The sequence below is a fragment of the Peromyscus californicus genome, unplaced genomic scaffold (assembly GCF_007827085.1).
Source record: "Peromyscus californicus insignis strain IS unplaced genomic scaffold, ASM782708v3 Scaffold_15__1_contigs__length_86483966, whole genome shotgun sequence".
Classification (NCBI taxonomy): domain Eukaryota; kingdom Metazoa; phylum Chordata; class Mammalia; order Rodentia; family Cricetidae; genus Peromyscus; species Peromyscus californicus.
The window spans coordinates 85353678-85369248 of NW_026294447.1; the positions used below are offsets into that span (position 1 = coordinate 85353678).

Sequence of the window (15571 nt, forward strand, 5' to 3'; positions counted from 1 at the left end):
GCCCCAGAAAGATGCCTTTCACTAACATGCATAGGCATCTATCTGATGAGCTGGCAAGGACCCAGAAATTTCCCCCATAAACATTCAAAGACGCTGGACAAAAATGCTGTGCTCTGGACAGCAGTATTAGATGCCCAGGCAGGACACAACGTTGACTGTGTTTGTGAAGGTTCACAATTCAATTGTTTCATAAAATGAAAGTGAGAAAGAGTGAAATTTCTAAGTTGATGTAATAGTTATCTGTTACATGAACTCTATCATCATCATCATCATCATCATCATCATCATCATCATCATTATTATTTATTGGGTTGCCCAAATACTTTTATTTTTGATTCTTCTTATCCTGTGGAAATGGGGAGCACCTAAATTTTGAAGTGACTTGAACAGTCTCTTACTGTTTTGTCCTGTGTCCTTTGGAGAACAGGGTAGCTGACACAGAGGCCAAGTGTCCTGACAGGGTGCTGCCCTCACTCCATCTTCCATTCCTTTAAATTAGCCATCTATGCTTGCATTCAAAACAGTTTGGGGCAGGTCTGAACTTTGTACCTCTCACTTCTGACCCTGCTCATATTTACCTGGCTTTTCCCATGCCAAAGGCAAATAGTTTCTAAGTCCATAGGGAACTTTACCATCTCCTCAAACACAAACGCTAATAAGCCTTGGGGAGTCTTCTTGCTAGAAGAACTGCTACCTGGACTTCCTGGGGCATCTTCATTCTAAAGACGAGTAGTCAGTGAAGGGGGACTATCCTCTAGCCACAGAGGATGTGGGAGCTAGTCTGTGTGTTTCTTAGATGGCAAGGGCAGAACCAACCCACCTGACCCTGAAAGTGAAGAGTGATGATGAAAGGCAGTCCAACTTGTTTGTCTAAAACATGTTTTATTCATGGAATGAACAGGGAAAACAAAACAAAACATTGACTCCAGTTGGTCTCTTTCATCCTGAGGATAGAAGATACCAAGCTACTTTGCCAAGAATAGAGTATAGCATGGTTTCCTCATGCTGGCAGTGGGGGACACTTGTCATGCATCCCATCAGGTGACTACAGGAGCCCAAGAACTGATGCTTTTCTCTTGGTGGTCTTACGTGGATTTGCATTTCTTTGTGTCTTGACAAGTATGGTTGACCTCGTAGAAGAGTGATGACCTTTCCTCTCTTCATTTCAGAGGGTTTATTACCTCTCTCTGGAATTTTACATGGGCCGAACGTTACAGAACACCATGATCAACCTTGGCTTACAAAACGCCTGTGATGAGGCCATCTACCAGGTATGCTGTTCTCATGTTTCCGACAACTTCTTTTTCTACATTTCAGGTTCGCTTTAACACACACACACACACACACACACGCACATGCACATGCACACGCACACGCACATGCACATGCACACGCACACACACATGCACATGCACACGCACACGCACACACACACACAGCATTCACATTCTCACAAGTTGCTTCTTTGAATAGGGCTATTACGAACAATGAGAAATAAACACAAGTTGGAGACCAGAGGTCTGGGTGTAGTGACACAAGCCTTTAATCTCAGCACTGGGAAGGCAGAAACAGGTGGATCTCTCAGTTCAAGGCCAGCCTGGTCTGCAGGACAGAGGGAAAAGGAAAATTAGAGAATGGGTTATCAGACATGAGGATTTCATTTTGCAATCAAAGTCTTGCATAATTTTTCTGAAACAAGTCACGTTTTTAAAATGAACCTTTTAAAAGTTTTCCTTATGAGAATTACAAGCCTTACATTAGGCTCCTGTCTACCTTTTAAGAAATGATCAAAGCTTGACAGTTATTCACATATCAGACAACGTAAAAATGCTAAGCTTTTGAAAATCCATTGTCATGTTTCTATCTTGTCTGATGAGATGTGAAACGCACTTTCCTCTTAAGGCAGTCCTAACTTGCTCATTTGTTTATATGGACACATCCAGCCCTTCCCTCAGGTGTCTCTCCACCAAAACCATTCTGATGTGACCAAAGGGAGGAGCGTATATTTACAAAGGCAAGTCTAAATGACACATGAGTCAGAATTCTCCTTTTCCCAGGGCTGTGATGGTCCCTAGTGTGGCTTGCTACTTATCACTGAGGGCTAGCATCCATCATGTGGGTTAGGTAGAGCACTTCCTGCCAAAGAACCTCTTCAGCTCTCCTCCACTTCCCTTTATTCACTTCCCCTAATACTAGCAAAAGCAATTGCATACCTTCCTTGGCGTTGCATGTACACATGACCTGCTTCTGTATGGTCAAGGTTTAGAGTTTCTTCCCAATTTTCCACTTTGCAACTTTTCAAAATCATGAGTGCTAGTTAGCATGCACCATTGGCTGCATAAGGATCCAGCAATTCCTAGTAACCAGGGAGCAAATTCAAAAGCCCCTTCTTTGTGAAATGATGCAGAGCCGTGTTTGAGTTCCTGTGAGACCAAATTAATCAACACTTACATAAGGAAGTAATGGGGTAGAAGGGTAAGGGTCCTGAAAAGTGGCTCAGAGAAAATGGGGCCATCACTTTAGGCAGTTCCTTCTTATGCATATGTTTTCAATATTGAAATTAATTTCCCATGAAAAGCTATCCAAGGTAAAGGTGCCTGCAGCCAAGCTTGGTGACCTGAGTTCAAGCCCTGAGATCTATATGGTGGGAGAATAGCATTGACTCAAAGTTGTCCTCTGTCCTACACAAGCACATGGGGAGAGGAAGGGGAGGAGAGGGGTGGGGTATTGACTTTCAGATAAGGACACCGCTGTTTCACAGCAGACTACCCTTTAGTCAGGCTGGGTGAGATTATCGTGCAGTCCACAGGAAACAGGCCACTGGGTTTATGAGAACATCAGTTTCCTCACAAAATAAGTGGTGTACAGCATACCCTGTGCTGCAGAACTCTGATGGGACCCAGTGTTAGTGGCTTCAGGAGTGTGATCCCCAGCACTTTGGAGAAGGGAGCTAGAAACTGTCCCCAAGTAGAGACAGATGGCTGTCCCCACCGAGCCATCTCACTGACCCCATATTTTTTTCAAGTAATAATATCTAACATATGACATATCTACCCAAAACTAATGCTATTGCTTTGTTTATACAATATCATTTGACTCCCAACCCTAAATTAGGTATGTACTTTCATCCTTTACATTTTTTTTCTTTTTTGGTTTTTTGAGACAGGGTTTCTCTGTGTAGTTTTGGGGACTGTCCTGGATCTCGCTCTGGAGACCAGGCTGGCCTCGAACTCACAGAGATCTGCTTGCCTCTGCCTCCCGAGTGCTGGGATTAAAGATGTGCGCCACCACTGCTCGGCAATCCTCTACATTTTTACAAGGGGGATTTAGCAGCCTAGCTAAGGGTCAATATCAAGAAGTGGCATGGTCCACAGTGGACATCTAGGATTCATGCTTCTCCATGCCTGGCTATTCCATCTTGAACCACTGGCACCAGCAGTTGCCGGCTTCTGCAGTCAATATGCCAGAACAAACCTCAAGCCACCTGACGCCAGATCCAGCACACAGCTCACCCTGATGCCTGGCCAGTACTTTAGGAAGTGGCTGTTGTCTCTGGAGTGGCCTGCGTGTGTATCCGAGTCCAATATTGTTCTCCTTTCTCCTCAGCTTGGATTGGACATGGAGGAGTTAGAAGAAATTGAAGAAGATGCTGGGCTCGGCAACGGTGGTCTAGGGAGGCTTGCTGGTAAGTGACAGCCGGAATGTGTTACACTGTCTGGGTGATCCATGCCTTCCCGGGTGCCATACACAGCCATGCTTAGAAGAGCCAGCTAGCTTCTTAGAGGAAGGAGAAAGCACAGCTCCTCTGTTGATGTATTTGGTCTTGACCTCCCACTGTGGGCTGACCAACTCCACAGAGAGGAGAGAACCTGAAGAAAAGAGATGTTGCTTAAAGCCTTTTCAGACATTGCTTAAACCCCGGAGCTAACCAGATCCTTCCTGTTCACTCAAGGGTTTCCAAAGTCACCCATTTACTTCACTGCTGTTTGTTCAAGGCTGGTCAATTCCCATAAATTCTAAGTCTCGCCTTCCACGCTACAGTTTGATGTTTTGATTGGCTGGCGGACAATGATGTCATTAATAGACCTCTTTTCGTAGGCATACAAACTGAGTTCCTTGCTTTCTTTGAGGAATGGCTTTTCAGCAAACAGAGAAAAAAATATTTAAAATATAAAACTAGCTCCACTTGCTGCAACAAAATATCCAGCAGTTTAAGGAAGGGGAGGGTTTAGTTTTGCTCAGAGTTCCAAGGCACAATGAGAAAGTCACGGTAACAGGCGCCTGAGGCAGCTGGTCACATGTGCCTGCATCAGGAAGCAGAAGAAAGTCAACATTCATGCTCAGCCAGCTTTTTCCTGTTTATACAGTTCAGGGTCCCTCAGGGTAGGATTTCCCACCTCAACTAATGAAGAGAATCCCACACAGGCATATCCAGAGAGTTGTCTCTTGAGCTGTTCTAGATCCTGGTTGACCTGATATTCCGCATCACACCCTATAACCAAGCATTTCCACTCCTCGGGAGAGTTTCTCCCAAGCAAACAACAAACGCAACGTGTGCACAAGAACCCAGGCAAAACAAGAGGAAAGCGTTGTTACAGTGCTGCTTCTAAAACTGCACTGAAAGTAGCCTACCCGTGTAGACAGACTTGATTGATGAACTTGCCTCGTGAATCACCGCGCTCAAAGCAAAGCAAGTTCCATTAGAACCCATACAGAGCGGTGCCATCTATATTCTTAAAAAACTAAGTCTTATTTGAGTGATGTATAGAGAGAGACGTAGGGAGAGTCTGGATTCAAATACGAAGTAGAGTTTAAATGTTAAATGTACCTGACGACTCCCAGGGAGGAGCATGGCTTTAAAGGAGGCAGTCAGAGGGGATGCTACCATGTTTCTTTAAAGTCTCTTAGTTTGGCATCCCCTCTCAGGTTACTGGGAAGTCATTTGCATCCGTTTCATTTTATGGAAACCTTTCAGTATTACCGACAGTGTGCTCTAGTGTGGCTGATTGCCATCAGCCTGTGACGTTACTCATCTGAGGATTCCCCAGGTTGCCTGGGCCATAGGGAGGGTGACAGCTTGAGTGAGTGGAAAGCCTCTCTAAGAATAGAATTGGTCTGCTTTGCTTTTATGTAAAACCCAAGCTCTTCGATATTGGCTAGCACTGTTCACTCTGCTCTGGACCTGCCATTAATGGCCTTGCTCCTTTGTAGTAGAATATTTTAAGGTGTGTTACTTTTGTTTATGTTGCATTGGTTTAACTCTGTGAAGCCGTGTTACTGTGCCTGCCTAAAACACCTGATGATATAATGAACCAAACAGCCAATAGCAAGGCAGGAGAAAGGATAAGCAGAGCTGGCAGGCAGAGAGAATATATAGGAGAGAGATGGAGGAGTGAAGAGATCTAGAAAGAGCCAGAGAAGCGGGGGACATCAGGGGCTAGCCACCCAGCTACACAACCAGCAAGCCACGGAGTAAGAGTAAGATTTACGAAAGTAAGAGAATGGAAAAAGCCCAGAGGCAAAAGGTAGACGGGATAATTTAAGATAAGGAAAACTGGCTAGAAATAAGCCAAGCTAAGGCTGAACATTCATAAGTAAGAATAAGCCTTCGTGTGTGATTTATTTGGGAGCTGGGTGGCGGGCTTCCCAAAAGAGCCAAAACAAGCAATAGCAAACACTCCTTTGCTATTCGGGAAGGTCAGAAAACAGAGCAGCAACCGAGGCTGAGTAATTCTCAGATGCCTTAGTCTCTTCCCTGACTGTGAAAGTCAGAACCCCACCTGCTCAGGCTCTAAGGATGAACTCGTCAGGACCTAGGGAATGCCAGAACAGCCACTGGTCAGACAAAGCAGGGACTGGTCATGTCAGGCTTACTCTAGGCTTAGGGCTTCGTGTTTATGGCTTTGTCTTAGAGTTAGGCTATGAACCTAACACGGACCCTTACGGTGTGAGTTGTAGCCTTCCAGTTTGAATTCCTACTCTAGGTTTCCTCATCCCATGACAGCTCAAATTCCCAAGAGGGACAGTCAAATTAATGTAACCCTTTGGAGTGTACTGACAGTTTCCTATAGAAGACTGTTGTATGGCCTCAGGTTTTTAAAAGAAAGGCTTAGCATTGATGTTACACTTGCTGATGCTGTCTTTTTGTTCACATGGTCGAATTCAGCCTGCTTCCTGGACTCCATGGCAACCCTGGGACTCGCAGCCTATGGCTACGGCATCCGCTATGAATATGGGATCTTCAATCAGAAGATCCGGGACGGATGGCAGGTATGCAAACCACCTTTTCCTGATTTTTACCTGACTCCTCAGGAGCTCGCTCTCTGTGCTCCGGCCGAGGTGCAGAGCACCTTCCCTGTAGCCCACCACTGATTTCTCTGGCATTCGGCTGACGACGGTGGACAAGTTGCCTGAGCTGAGAGCCTGTCAGTGCCGTTTACCCCAGATCCAGGAGGCCTGGTATAGTACCTGGCTCTCACTAGCTGGCCCATGGCCCATTTCTTAACCTCTTTGACTGTCAACTGTGCCGTCTACAGAAGGAGAGCAATAGCAGTATATATGCCTCTTGTGTGATGGATGAGAAAAACAGTCTTCAGGGCTGGAGAGATGGCTCAGTGGTAAGAGCACTGGCTGTTCTTCCAAAGGACCCGGGTTCAATTCCCAGCACCCACATGGCGGCTCACAGCTGTCTGTAACTCCTGTTCCAGAGGATCTGACACCCTTACCCAGAGTATATACAGGCAAAACACCAGTGCACACTAAATAAATAAATAAACAAATAAATCTTTTTTAAAAAAAAAAGAAAGAAAATTGATCTTCAATAAATCATCCATGAGGCTCTATAGTGAATGCTCACAGAGTTGGAGTGACTGCCATCATTCCTGGGAGCAGGGTAGGGTCTTGGGCTTTGCTGCATTGAGAGTGAGGCCTCACAGGGAACTCTGAAAAATTGACCACGGAGCCCTGACTGACTGTGGATGGCTGACATGTGCAACATTTCGTCTCGAAGCTTACAGAAATGCAAAAGAAGGCTTGTGGGTTAGGCAGTTGGCAGCACAGAAAGACTGAGTGGTTTCCTCAGATCGTACTGTTGGTCAACAGGGGTCAGTGTCTGCAGATGTCTGGGTCCTCATTCAGTATTCTTGTGTGCATGTGAGTCTTGCCCTCCTGCGCATGACTGTCTTATAAGATACCGTGAGCAGAACGTCCTTTTATACAATAAGATTAGGGAATCTTGTTGGCTGTTAATAAACCTGACACATATTTAATACTCTGCTCTATATCAATGTGCACAAATCCACCCAGACGACTGTGGTTATACCATTTTAGATCTCAGGTATTGGTTTCTTTCATCTCTCATAGCTTTTTGAGTCTTTGGTCAAGGCCACTCTGGAGTTTACCCTGATCTTAAGTATAGACTGTGCCCACTTCCTTTCTGTGTTTCACATACACACCATTGATAAAAATATGTAAACTGCATTTCCAGAAAGCTGAGCTCTGTAAGCATGCCCACACTTGGGGGTCTAACAGCAGAGAGAGTTCATGGGTTGGGCTGGATAAGGAAATGGAGCAGATTTATCGAGGGTAAATAAGGTTGGGGGCCCTGAGGTCCGCTTTCCCCTCCCCCAGTACTTGTCACCAAGGAAGGAAGGAACTAAAAGATTGGGTGTGAACACTGGGTGGAAAACAAAGTTTAGGAAGAAGGCTACTGGAAACGGAGTCTGAAAGACATGTAAGCTGTAAGCAAAATTCCAAATTTTGCTGAGGACAAAGTGTGGTCTATTTTTAACCTAGCTCTAAGTAAATAAAAATTGTGAGGCAACATGGACTGGAAGAACTCAGACACTAACTCCTGCTTGAGATCTAATTTCCGCTCCTCATAGAAAGCATGCCACCTTGATTATGTTACCTCCCCTCTGTCTTCATCCTCACAGTGGATGCCGACTCCATAGAGTTACTCTGAGGACATGCAGCGGGCACACAAATAGGCTCTTGGGAACAGGAGAGTAGCCCCCATAAAAGTGGGGTGCTCTGAGATAAAACGTGAATCTAACCATCGCTACTGCATGCTTGAGTGGTTTTATTAAAATAGAAAATCATTTATGTTGTTTGGGGAGGAAAGGAATCTGGACAGACTACAACTGTCCAGGTGAGGTTGGAGAGAAAGTGCTTCAGGAAGGAAAATACCTCAGGAGCAGGAGATGTGGCTGGGGGTTAAGATTAACACTCTTGGTGGTCTTGCAGAGGAGCCAGGGCCCGTTCATGTGGACGCTTACAGCCACCTGTAACTCCAGTTCCAAGGGATCTTACTCCTTCTCCAGGCCTCCACGGGCTCCTGTATGCATGTGATACCCATGCATCACACACACACACACACACACACACACACACACACACACACACACACACACTTTTAATAAGTAAATAAATAAACAAATCTTTAAAAAAAAAAGGAAAGGAAAGAACATATACCAAAGCCTCGACATTAATTACCTTTGGAACATGGGGTCTCAGGGAGTGTTTATTATCTTCCATTTGTTCCTCTATATGTCTCATATTTCATAGGAGATGTGTGCTTTATAAACATGAAAGGCTGTAGAAATGAAAGAGTTGATTTCTTTTCCCAGTGAAGAAGTAACTGGAGTTCCTTGCTGAACACTGGGCTTCACAGGGGTTTTTCAGTATGGCCGACATTTCAATACCACATCACCAAATGACTCATACACTCATCCTCTGCCCTGGAAAGTAGACTGTGTGGTACTCACTGCGTCCCAGGCTGTTTAAGACTTTCTTTTCTTAGGTTTCTGTTTTGGTTTGATTTGGTTTTGGTTTTTCAAGACAGGGTTTCTCTGTAGAGCTCTTTCTGTCCTGGAACTCACTCTGTAGACCAGGATGGCCTAACTCACAGAGATCCACCTGCTTCTGCCTCCCAAGTGCTGGGATTAAAGGCATGCACCACCACTGCCCGGTTTGACCTTATGTTTTGAGACAGAGTCTCAGTGAACCTGGAGCTCAGTGATTTGGCTAGTTTGGCTGAATAGCCAATCCTGGATCCGTTGTCTCCACACTCTTCCACACAATGCTGGGATTACAGATGCTCACCCCGTGTCTGGCTTATACGTGGATGCTGGGGATCCCAACTAAGGTTCTCAAGCTTGCTCAGCATGTGCTTTACCTGGAAGCTTCTTATCAGCTGGAAAACTTCACAAATGATGGGTAGTGTTTGCTTAATTATTTAATTAAACACACCTCCTTGATACAGTGGTGTTACTTTTTTTAGTCTTCTTGATTGCTTAAAATTAATTTGATATCCCAAACACCCTAAAGAGAGCTCTGGTTTTAATTTTTTTGTAAGAAACAGTTTGCAACAGATTAACATCCAAACTTGTGGGAAGTTGAAATTGTTAATAAAATGAGTTCCTTACTTTTTAGTGTAGGGCATCTTCAAAATGAATCATAATGGATAGTTTGTTACCAAGTCAAAATTCCATAAGGATTAAGATGAGCAAAGACTATGAAATTCTCTGTACCTGAATTGGAAAGAGATGTAGTAAGAGAGAGGTCTCTAAGAAGCATTTCTTAGCTCAATTTGTACATTCCAGGCACCAGAATCTTGACTGAAAACTTCATGTTGGACCATGTGGTCCAGAAACTCAATGGTTAGCCTTCCTAGAAGACCTCCCTAGATGTGAAGGCATGGGCTCTGAGTCATAGAACTGAAGGTATCTTAGCTCTATCATCTTCCTTCTGTGTGACCTCCAGCTGTCATATTTCCTCATCTCTGAAAAGATGGAAGTCATAGTTTCCTCCTCTGGGGTTGCTGTGAGAATCAGACAGACTAAGACACGTAAGACGCATGTCATTGTCAGTGAGCGCTGTCGTTGTCTTAGGATGTCAGTAACCAAGACGAGATGAGGTTGGAAGACCTGGCGGACTTCCTTTCCAAAGCAGGACTCCTGAGTGTCTGTAAAAGACATTTGTGCTGTGGTGTAACTGAAGGGCTAGGACCATGTCTCCTGAAGAGTGAATTCTAAGCCACGCCTGTTTCCAGGTAGAAGAGGCTGATGATTGGCTCCGACATGGGAACCCCTGGGAGAAGGCTCGCCCTGAGTTCATGCTGCCTGTGCACTTCTATGGAAGAGTCGAACACACCCAGTCGGGGACAAAGTGGGTCGACACCCAGGTGAGCAGGTGTTCTCGGGACATGCGTCGCCGCACAGTGGGCACTCCACTGAGCACACAGTGTGCGGCACCACACGACATCAAGAATGAAGGGTCAGCCAGGCGTAGTGGCGCATACACGCCTTTAATCCTAGCATTCGGGAAGCAGAGGCAGATGAATCTCTATGAGTTTGAGGCCCGCCTGAACTACAGTGTTCCGGAATAGCCAGGGCTATGTAGAGAAACCATGTTTCAACCACCACCATCCCCCAAAAAAGAAAGAAAAAGAATGATGTCTTGTGCATCCAATAGCAGAGTGAAATTGTGTTAATAAGCATGCTTCTCCTCTTCATGCTGCAGTTCCTTTAGGAGATAAGGGCACTAAAGCCAAGAGGAAAGTGACTTCCCCAAGGTTAACTGATGTACCAGGGTCATTTTGCGATCAGCTTGATCAGATATTAATCAGCTCGATAGTGCTTCGCCGATTACCTCTCTGGATGTTTTGTTTCTCTGGTTTTATAAATATTGTTGATACCAAAGTAGGATAATTTTAAATGCTTTTGCTCGGCCCGTCACTGGACATTTCAGTAGTGTAGTTTTCAAAAGATGGCCGAGGCTTCAGCTCACGGCGCAGTCAGTGTACGGTGCTGGATCTGCGATCCGTCATCACCTCTAAAAAAGTGATGCTGCTGTTTCTTCAAGGGTATTTCCTCCGGAACGAGTCTTTTCCCACCATTCAGTTTGCATACGGCCCTGTCACGGAATCCTATCGAGTCCTTTGGCATCTACGATTCTGTGTTGTCGTGTTTTCTGGCGAATGACCCTATTCTCCACTGGGTTGCCTCGTTCAATCAGCACAGCTTCACTTGGTTTATTTGCTTAATAAAAGTGGTCTCAGCTGGTGTTTATCCTAGTCATTCCTCAGAACCAACTGAAATAATGCCCTTCCATGTGAAATGTCTTAGCATGTTTCAGCATGCCTGGCTTATAGCTGATTTCTTTTTTAACTACCGGTTTATTTTGCTAATCCTTAGAGAGATATTCAAAGTTCAGAAAAATAAGACTTTAAAAAAAATGTTTCCTATCTGAATGTGAACTTACATGGCACATCAAGGGACAGGTAAGGAACTAACACATAAAATGACATAGGGTGTAGACTAGCACGTTGACATAAAGGTAAGTTCCTGCTTTGTTTATTTTCTTTTTCATGTCTGGCCACAATCTAAGCTGCACTTGGTCATAAACGCTGTCGTGTGAACTATAAACAGACCAGTGAATTCACTCTAAGAAATCTCACGCTTGTTTGTTATTAAACTAGTATGTAGGGTAGAGTTTGGTACCCACAACTTCATTAGCTTCTGATCTGTGCAGAGTTATACAGCTTACACAACCACTCCCAGAAGTGTTCTATTTGTGCTAGGGGGCCTGGTGCTGAGCCAGTTTGGGTATTTCCATGGCGAATCCAGAAATTCGATTACAAAGTACTTGACTCTATGTCTAGAGAAGCAAGGTTGTGGGCCAGAGATGCTGTACATGAGCTGGCCGAAGCCCTGCAGGACTTTATGGGTGAGAGAGTCATCACCTGGATCAGCCCCACATCCGTAGCTGATGAGGTCAGCCAGCATGAGGGCAGACACGCTCTGAGCATGCAGGGAACAACTTCCAACAGGCCAAACTGTTTATCTGCTGTTGTGTAACTCAGACCCGCAGGGAAGCGGATACCGGAGGGAATTAGCTGGGCTAGTGATGGGTGGGAGCAAAGCTAGGAAAGAGGAAGAGGAGGAGCAGCAGGAAGAAGTGGGAGGTCCGCATGGTACAGGGGGCCGCCTGTGAAGGAGAAGCAGAAGGAAGAGTTCTCAGAAAAGTGTTAGGCTGAAGCACTGCCGCTGAGCAAGTGGTCGTGCTGAGGGATTAGAGCATACCTGTTTGGAAATGCTGTAGTGTTTCAAACATGTTGGTGCATCCCAGAGATGACATACAGCCTTGGGGTGAACTGTGAGGGGACAAGTCCTCTCGGAAGTCCCTGAAAGGAGATCCAAGCTGGGTGTTCCTTGGACTGCCTCTGTAACGCTGGGAAGGAGCAGGAGGGCAAGCCTTGTCTAAACCCAGAGCCATGCCCAGTCTACGAATGACACCTCCTGATGGGTGACAACGTGCTTAAAAAAATTCTGCAAAGACCTTCACTTCTTCGCGAAAGACATTCAAGTAAGGGTGATTTATCGCGTCAAGGGCACAGTGCGCGGGCTGGACCAAGTGATGTATCATATCGTCCCGTGCAATCATCCTGCTGTTCTCTCCCCCCTTGAACCTCGATGAGACAAGGAATGAAAATGGGTCATTTTTCATGTGAATTTTAAATGCCCCCATGAAACAGTTCACTTCCCATCCGTCTGTCTGAATGGCTGTCACAAAGACGGTTCTAGATTTTCCACAGCTGGCATCTTGGACCCAATTCAGCTAACTATCACCTGACTTGGCAGGAGTCACCAAAACAGCTTTTTCAACATCAAAAAAGCCGGCTAGCATGACATTTGAGATGCCTCGTGTGATGTACCTCCGTCACGTTCCTGTTCTGTCGAATTTTAGCATATTTGACATCAGGTCATTGAGTGACCTACACAGAGCCTGCCCTGACTGCTACTGCCCTTCAGTGGGTCACATTCATGTGTGCTCATTTGCTGATGCACCGTGGTTTATTATCTCAAACCCTTTTCTACCACTAATACTACAGCAGTCCGTTCCAGTGTTGTAGCAGTTCTTGTCGGGACCATCAGCCTCCAAATAACGACACAGAGACTTGTTACTTATAAAAGCTTGGCCTTTCGCTTAGGCTTTCCCCCAACTAACTCTTAAACCTTAAATTAGCCTGTTTCTATTAATCTATGTTCTGCCATGTGGCTCTTACCCCTCATTCATTTTGTATGCCCAACTCCCCCCATGTCTCACTGGCATCTCTCTCTGGCCTAGATTCATCTCCGAGTTCCTCTCTCTCCCAGAAGTCCCACCTAACCTCTTCCTGCCTAGCTATTGGCCATTCAGCTCTTTAGTAAACCAATCAGAAAGTGCTTTGGTAAAGAGACATCTTCACAGTGTACACAAAGACTATCCCACAACACAGTGTCCCTCCTTTGGGGCAAGGAGCCCATGGGAATTCAGCTTAGAAATATTATGAGAGATCAGCAGTACCATGACCTCCAATACTCCCTTTGGTCCTGAGATACACCTCTTGGTTCTGACTTACACAATTTGAATATGTGATGCTCTCAGGAATAGAGTGCCATTGGAGCCTTCAGGCATTGCTCAGCTTCCATCATCAAATCTGAGAAACTGTGTGCAACTGCTGGTGTTTAATCCCACAGGTGGTCCTGGCTCTGCCTTATGACACCCCCGTGCCTGGGTACATGAACAACACTGTGAACACTATGCGCCTCTGGTCAGCTCGAGCACCAAATGACTTTAACCTCCAAGACTGTACGTACAGCCTGGTCTCTGCTCTCTTTGTGTGCACTGCATAATGATGGCTAGTTAAAGACAAATTGAGGCTAAGAAACAAGCCTTGAAGCCGGGCGGTGGTGGCGCACGCCTTTAATCCCAGCACTCGGGAGGCAGAGGCAGGCGGATCTCTGTGAGTTCGAGGCTAGCCTGGTCTACAAAGTGAGTTCCAGGAAAGGCGCAAAACTGCACAGAGAAACCCTGTCTCGCAAAACCAAAAAAAAAGAAAGAAAAAAAAAAAGCTTTGAGTTCCTGATCTTTGATCTTCAGTGACTGAGAAGGCTTTATTTGTTTGTTTGTTTGTTTGTTTGTTTGTTTGTGGAGACAGGGTGTCACTAAGTAGCCTTGGCTGGTTTGGAACTTGCTATGTAGATCAGGCTGGTGCTTGAACACATAGAGATCCCCCTGGCTCTGCTTCCTGAGTGCTGGGATTAAAGGCATGTACCACCCACCATGCCTGACTAAACTGGTTGGGTTTTTTTTGTTTTGTTTTGTTTTGTTTTGTTTTTTGGTTTGTTTGGTTTTTTTTGCTGCAAGTATGGAAGATATTTTTTAAAGCCAAACTTCAGTCTGGCCTTGAACTCTCCTGGGAAGGCCAGTGTTAAAGTTTATTGAAACCCTTTTAGATTTTTAGAAATCTTAGGAATTGTGCATGGTGGGACATCAGATGAGATCAAGGGACTTGCTCCAACAGTGGCTGGCTTGTCTATTTATGGTTTTTCTACATTCCTTTCAGTTAATGTTGGAGACTACATTCAGGCTGTGCTGGATCGGAACCTGGCCGAGAATATCTCCAGAGTGCTCTACCCCAATGATAATGTGAGTGATGCAGGGCCAGCTTAGACACTTACTTCCCAGAACCTCTCTAGTAGAGCATGAAACTCTTAATCTCAGGGTCACGGGTTTGAGCCCCATGTTGGGCGCCAGCCTGTGAAACATGTGTGCAGAATAAGCTGCGTCCCTTCTGTCACGTTCCCCTCTCAATCAAGTAAGGAAAACAAAGCTGTGCAATTCACGAGGTCAAATTTGGTATTTTGCTTTGATCAGTGGCCCCATCAACTGGGAAGATCCACAGATGTGTTTCAAAACAGAACCTGGATATCAAAGATGAATGGAATGCTAAGAAAGCCTGGTTTGTTTCCCGATAGAAGCTTCATTGGCTACGTTAGAATTGGGGAGACTCCCTTCCTGGTCTCCTCCAGTGCTCACCTGGCTCTTCCTGGCTTTCTGGCCCCAGGCTCGGGGAGGTCATGGTGGGCCTAAGATCAGACCCATGGGCTAATGTCTGCCTTTTCTGCCACTAGCTTGGATCCTTGAGTTTTTCCTACATCGGGTTATCCTACTGCTATTCTAAAAGCTGTGTCTGTCTTTCTGTCTGTCTGTGTATGTGCAAGCATGCATGAACCATGACATATAGGTGGAGGCCAGAGAATAACTTTGGATACCGGTCTTGCCTTCTGCCTGTTTTGAGATGAGGTGGTTTTGTTTGGTTTTGGTTTTGGTTTTGGTTTTTCCTCTCTAGTTATTGTTGTCCACTGCTCTGTATACCAGGATAGCCCACGAGCTATTCTCCTGTCTCTACTCCCATACCTGTCAGAGCACTGAGATTACAGTCCCCTCCCATTCCCCGCTTTCAGGCATTCTGGGGATTTACACTCAGGTCTCCACATTCTCACCACAGGCGCTTTACCCACTGGGCCTTCTCACCAGCTCTTTGTTTTGTTCGTGAGACGGGATCTCTTATCCAGCCCGGGATGGCCTGGAGCTCACTAAATAAGCCAGGCTAGACTTGAACTCTCAAGGATCCTCCGGCCTTTGCCCCCGAGTGTTGGGATTACAGATGTGTACCAGTATGACCAGCTTAACAACTTGGTGTTTGCTTGCTGTGGGGAACTAGTGTGCAGCAGCCACTACAAAT

At 45.5% G+C, this 15571-nt stretch overlaps 1 protein-coding gene across 1 annotated transcript in view; it reads left to right on the forward strand.

Annotated features, from left to right (window-relative positions):
• The window catches only part of Pygl (glycogen phosphorylase L), a 53139-nt gene that overhangs the window by 23669 nt on the left and 13899 nt on the right, over nt 1–15571 (forward strand). Inside the window, exons 2-7 of the mRNA XM_052738157.1 lie at nt 1170–1271; nt 3607–3685; nt 6167–6270; nt 10052–10183; nt 13521–13632; nt 14390–14472. Of these exons, the coding sequence (XP_052594117.1) occupies nt 1170–1271; nt 3607–3685; nt 6167–6270; nt 10052–10183; nt 13521–13632; nt 14390–14472 (612 nt within the window). The remainder of the gene's footprint in view (nt 1–1169; nt 1272–3606; nt 3686–6166; nt 6271–10051; nt 10184–13520; nt 13633–14389; nt 14473–15571) is intronic.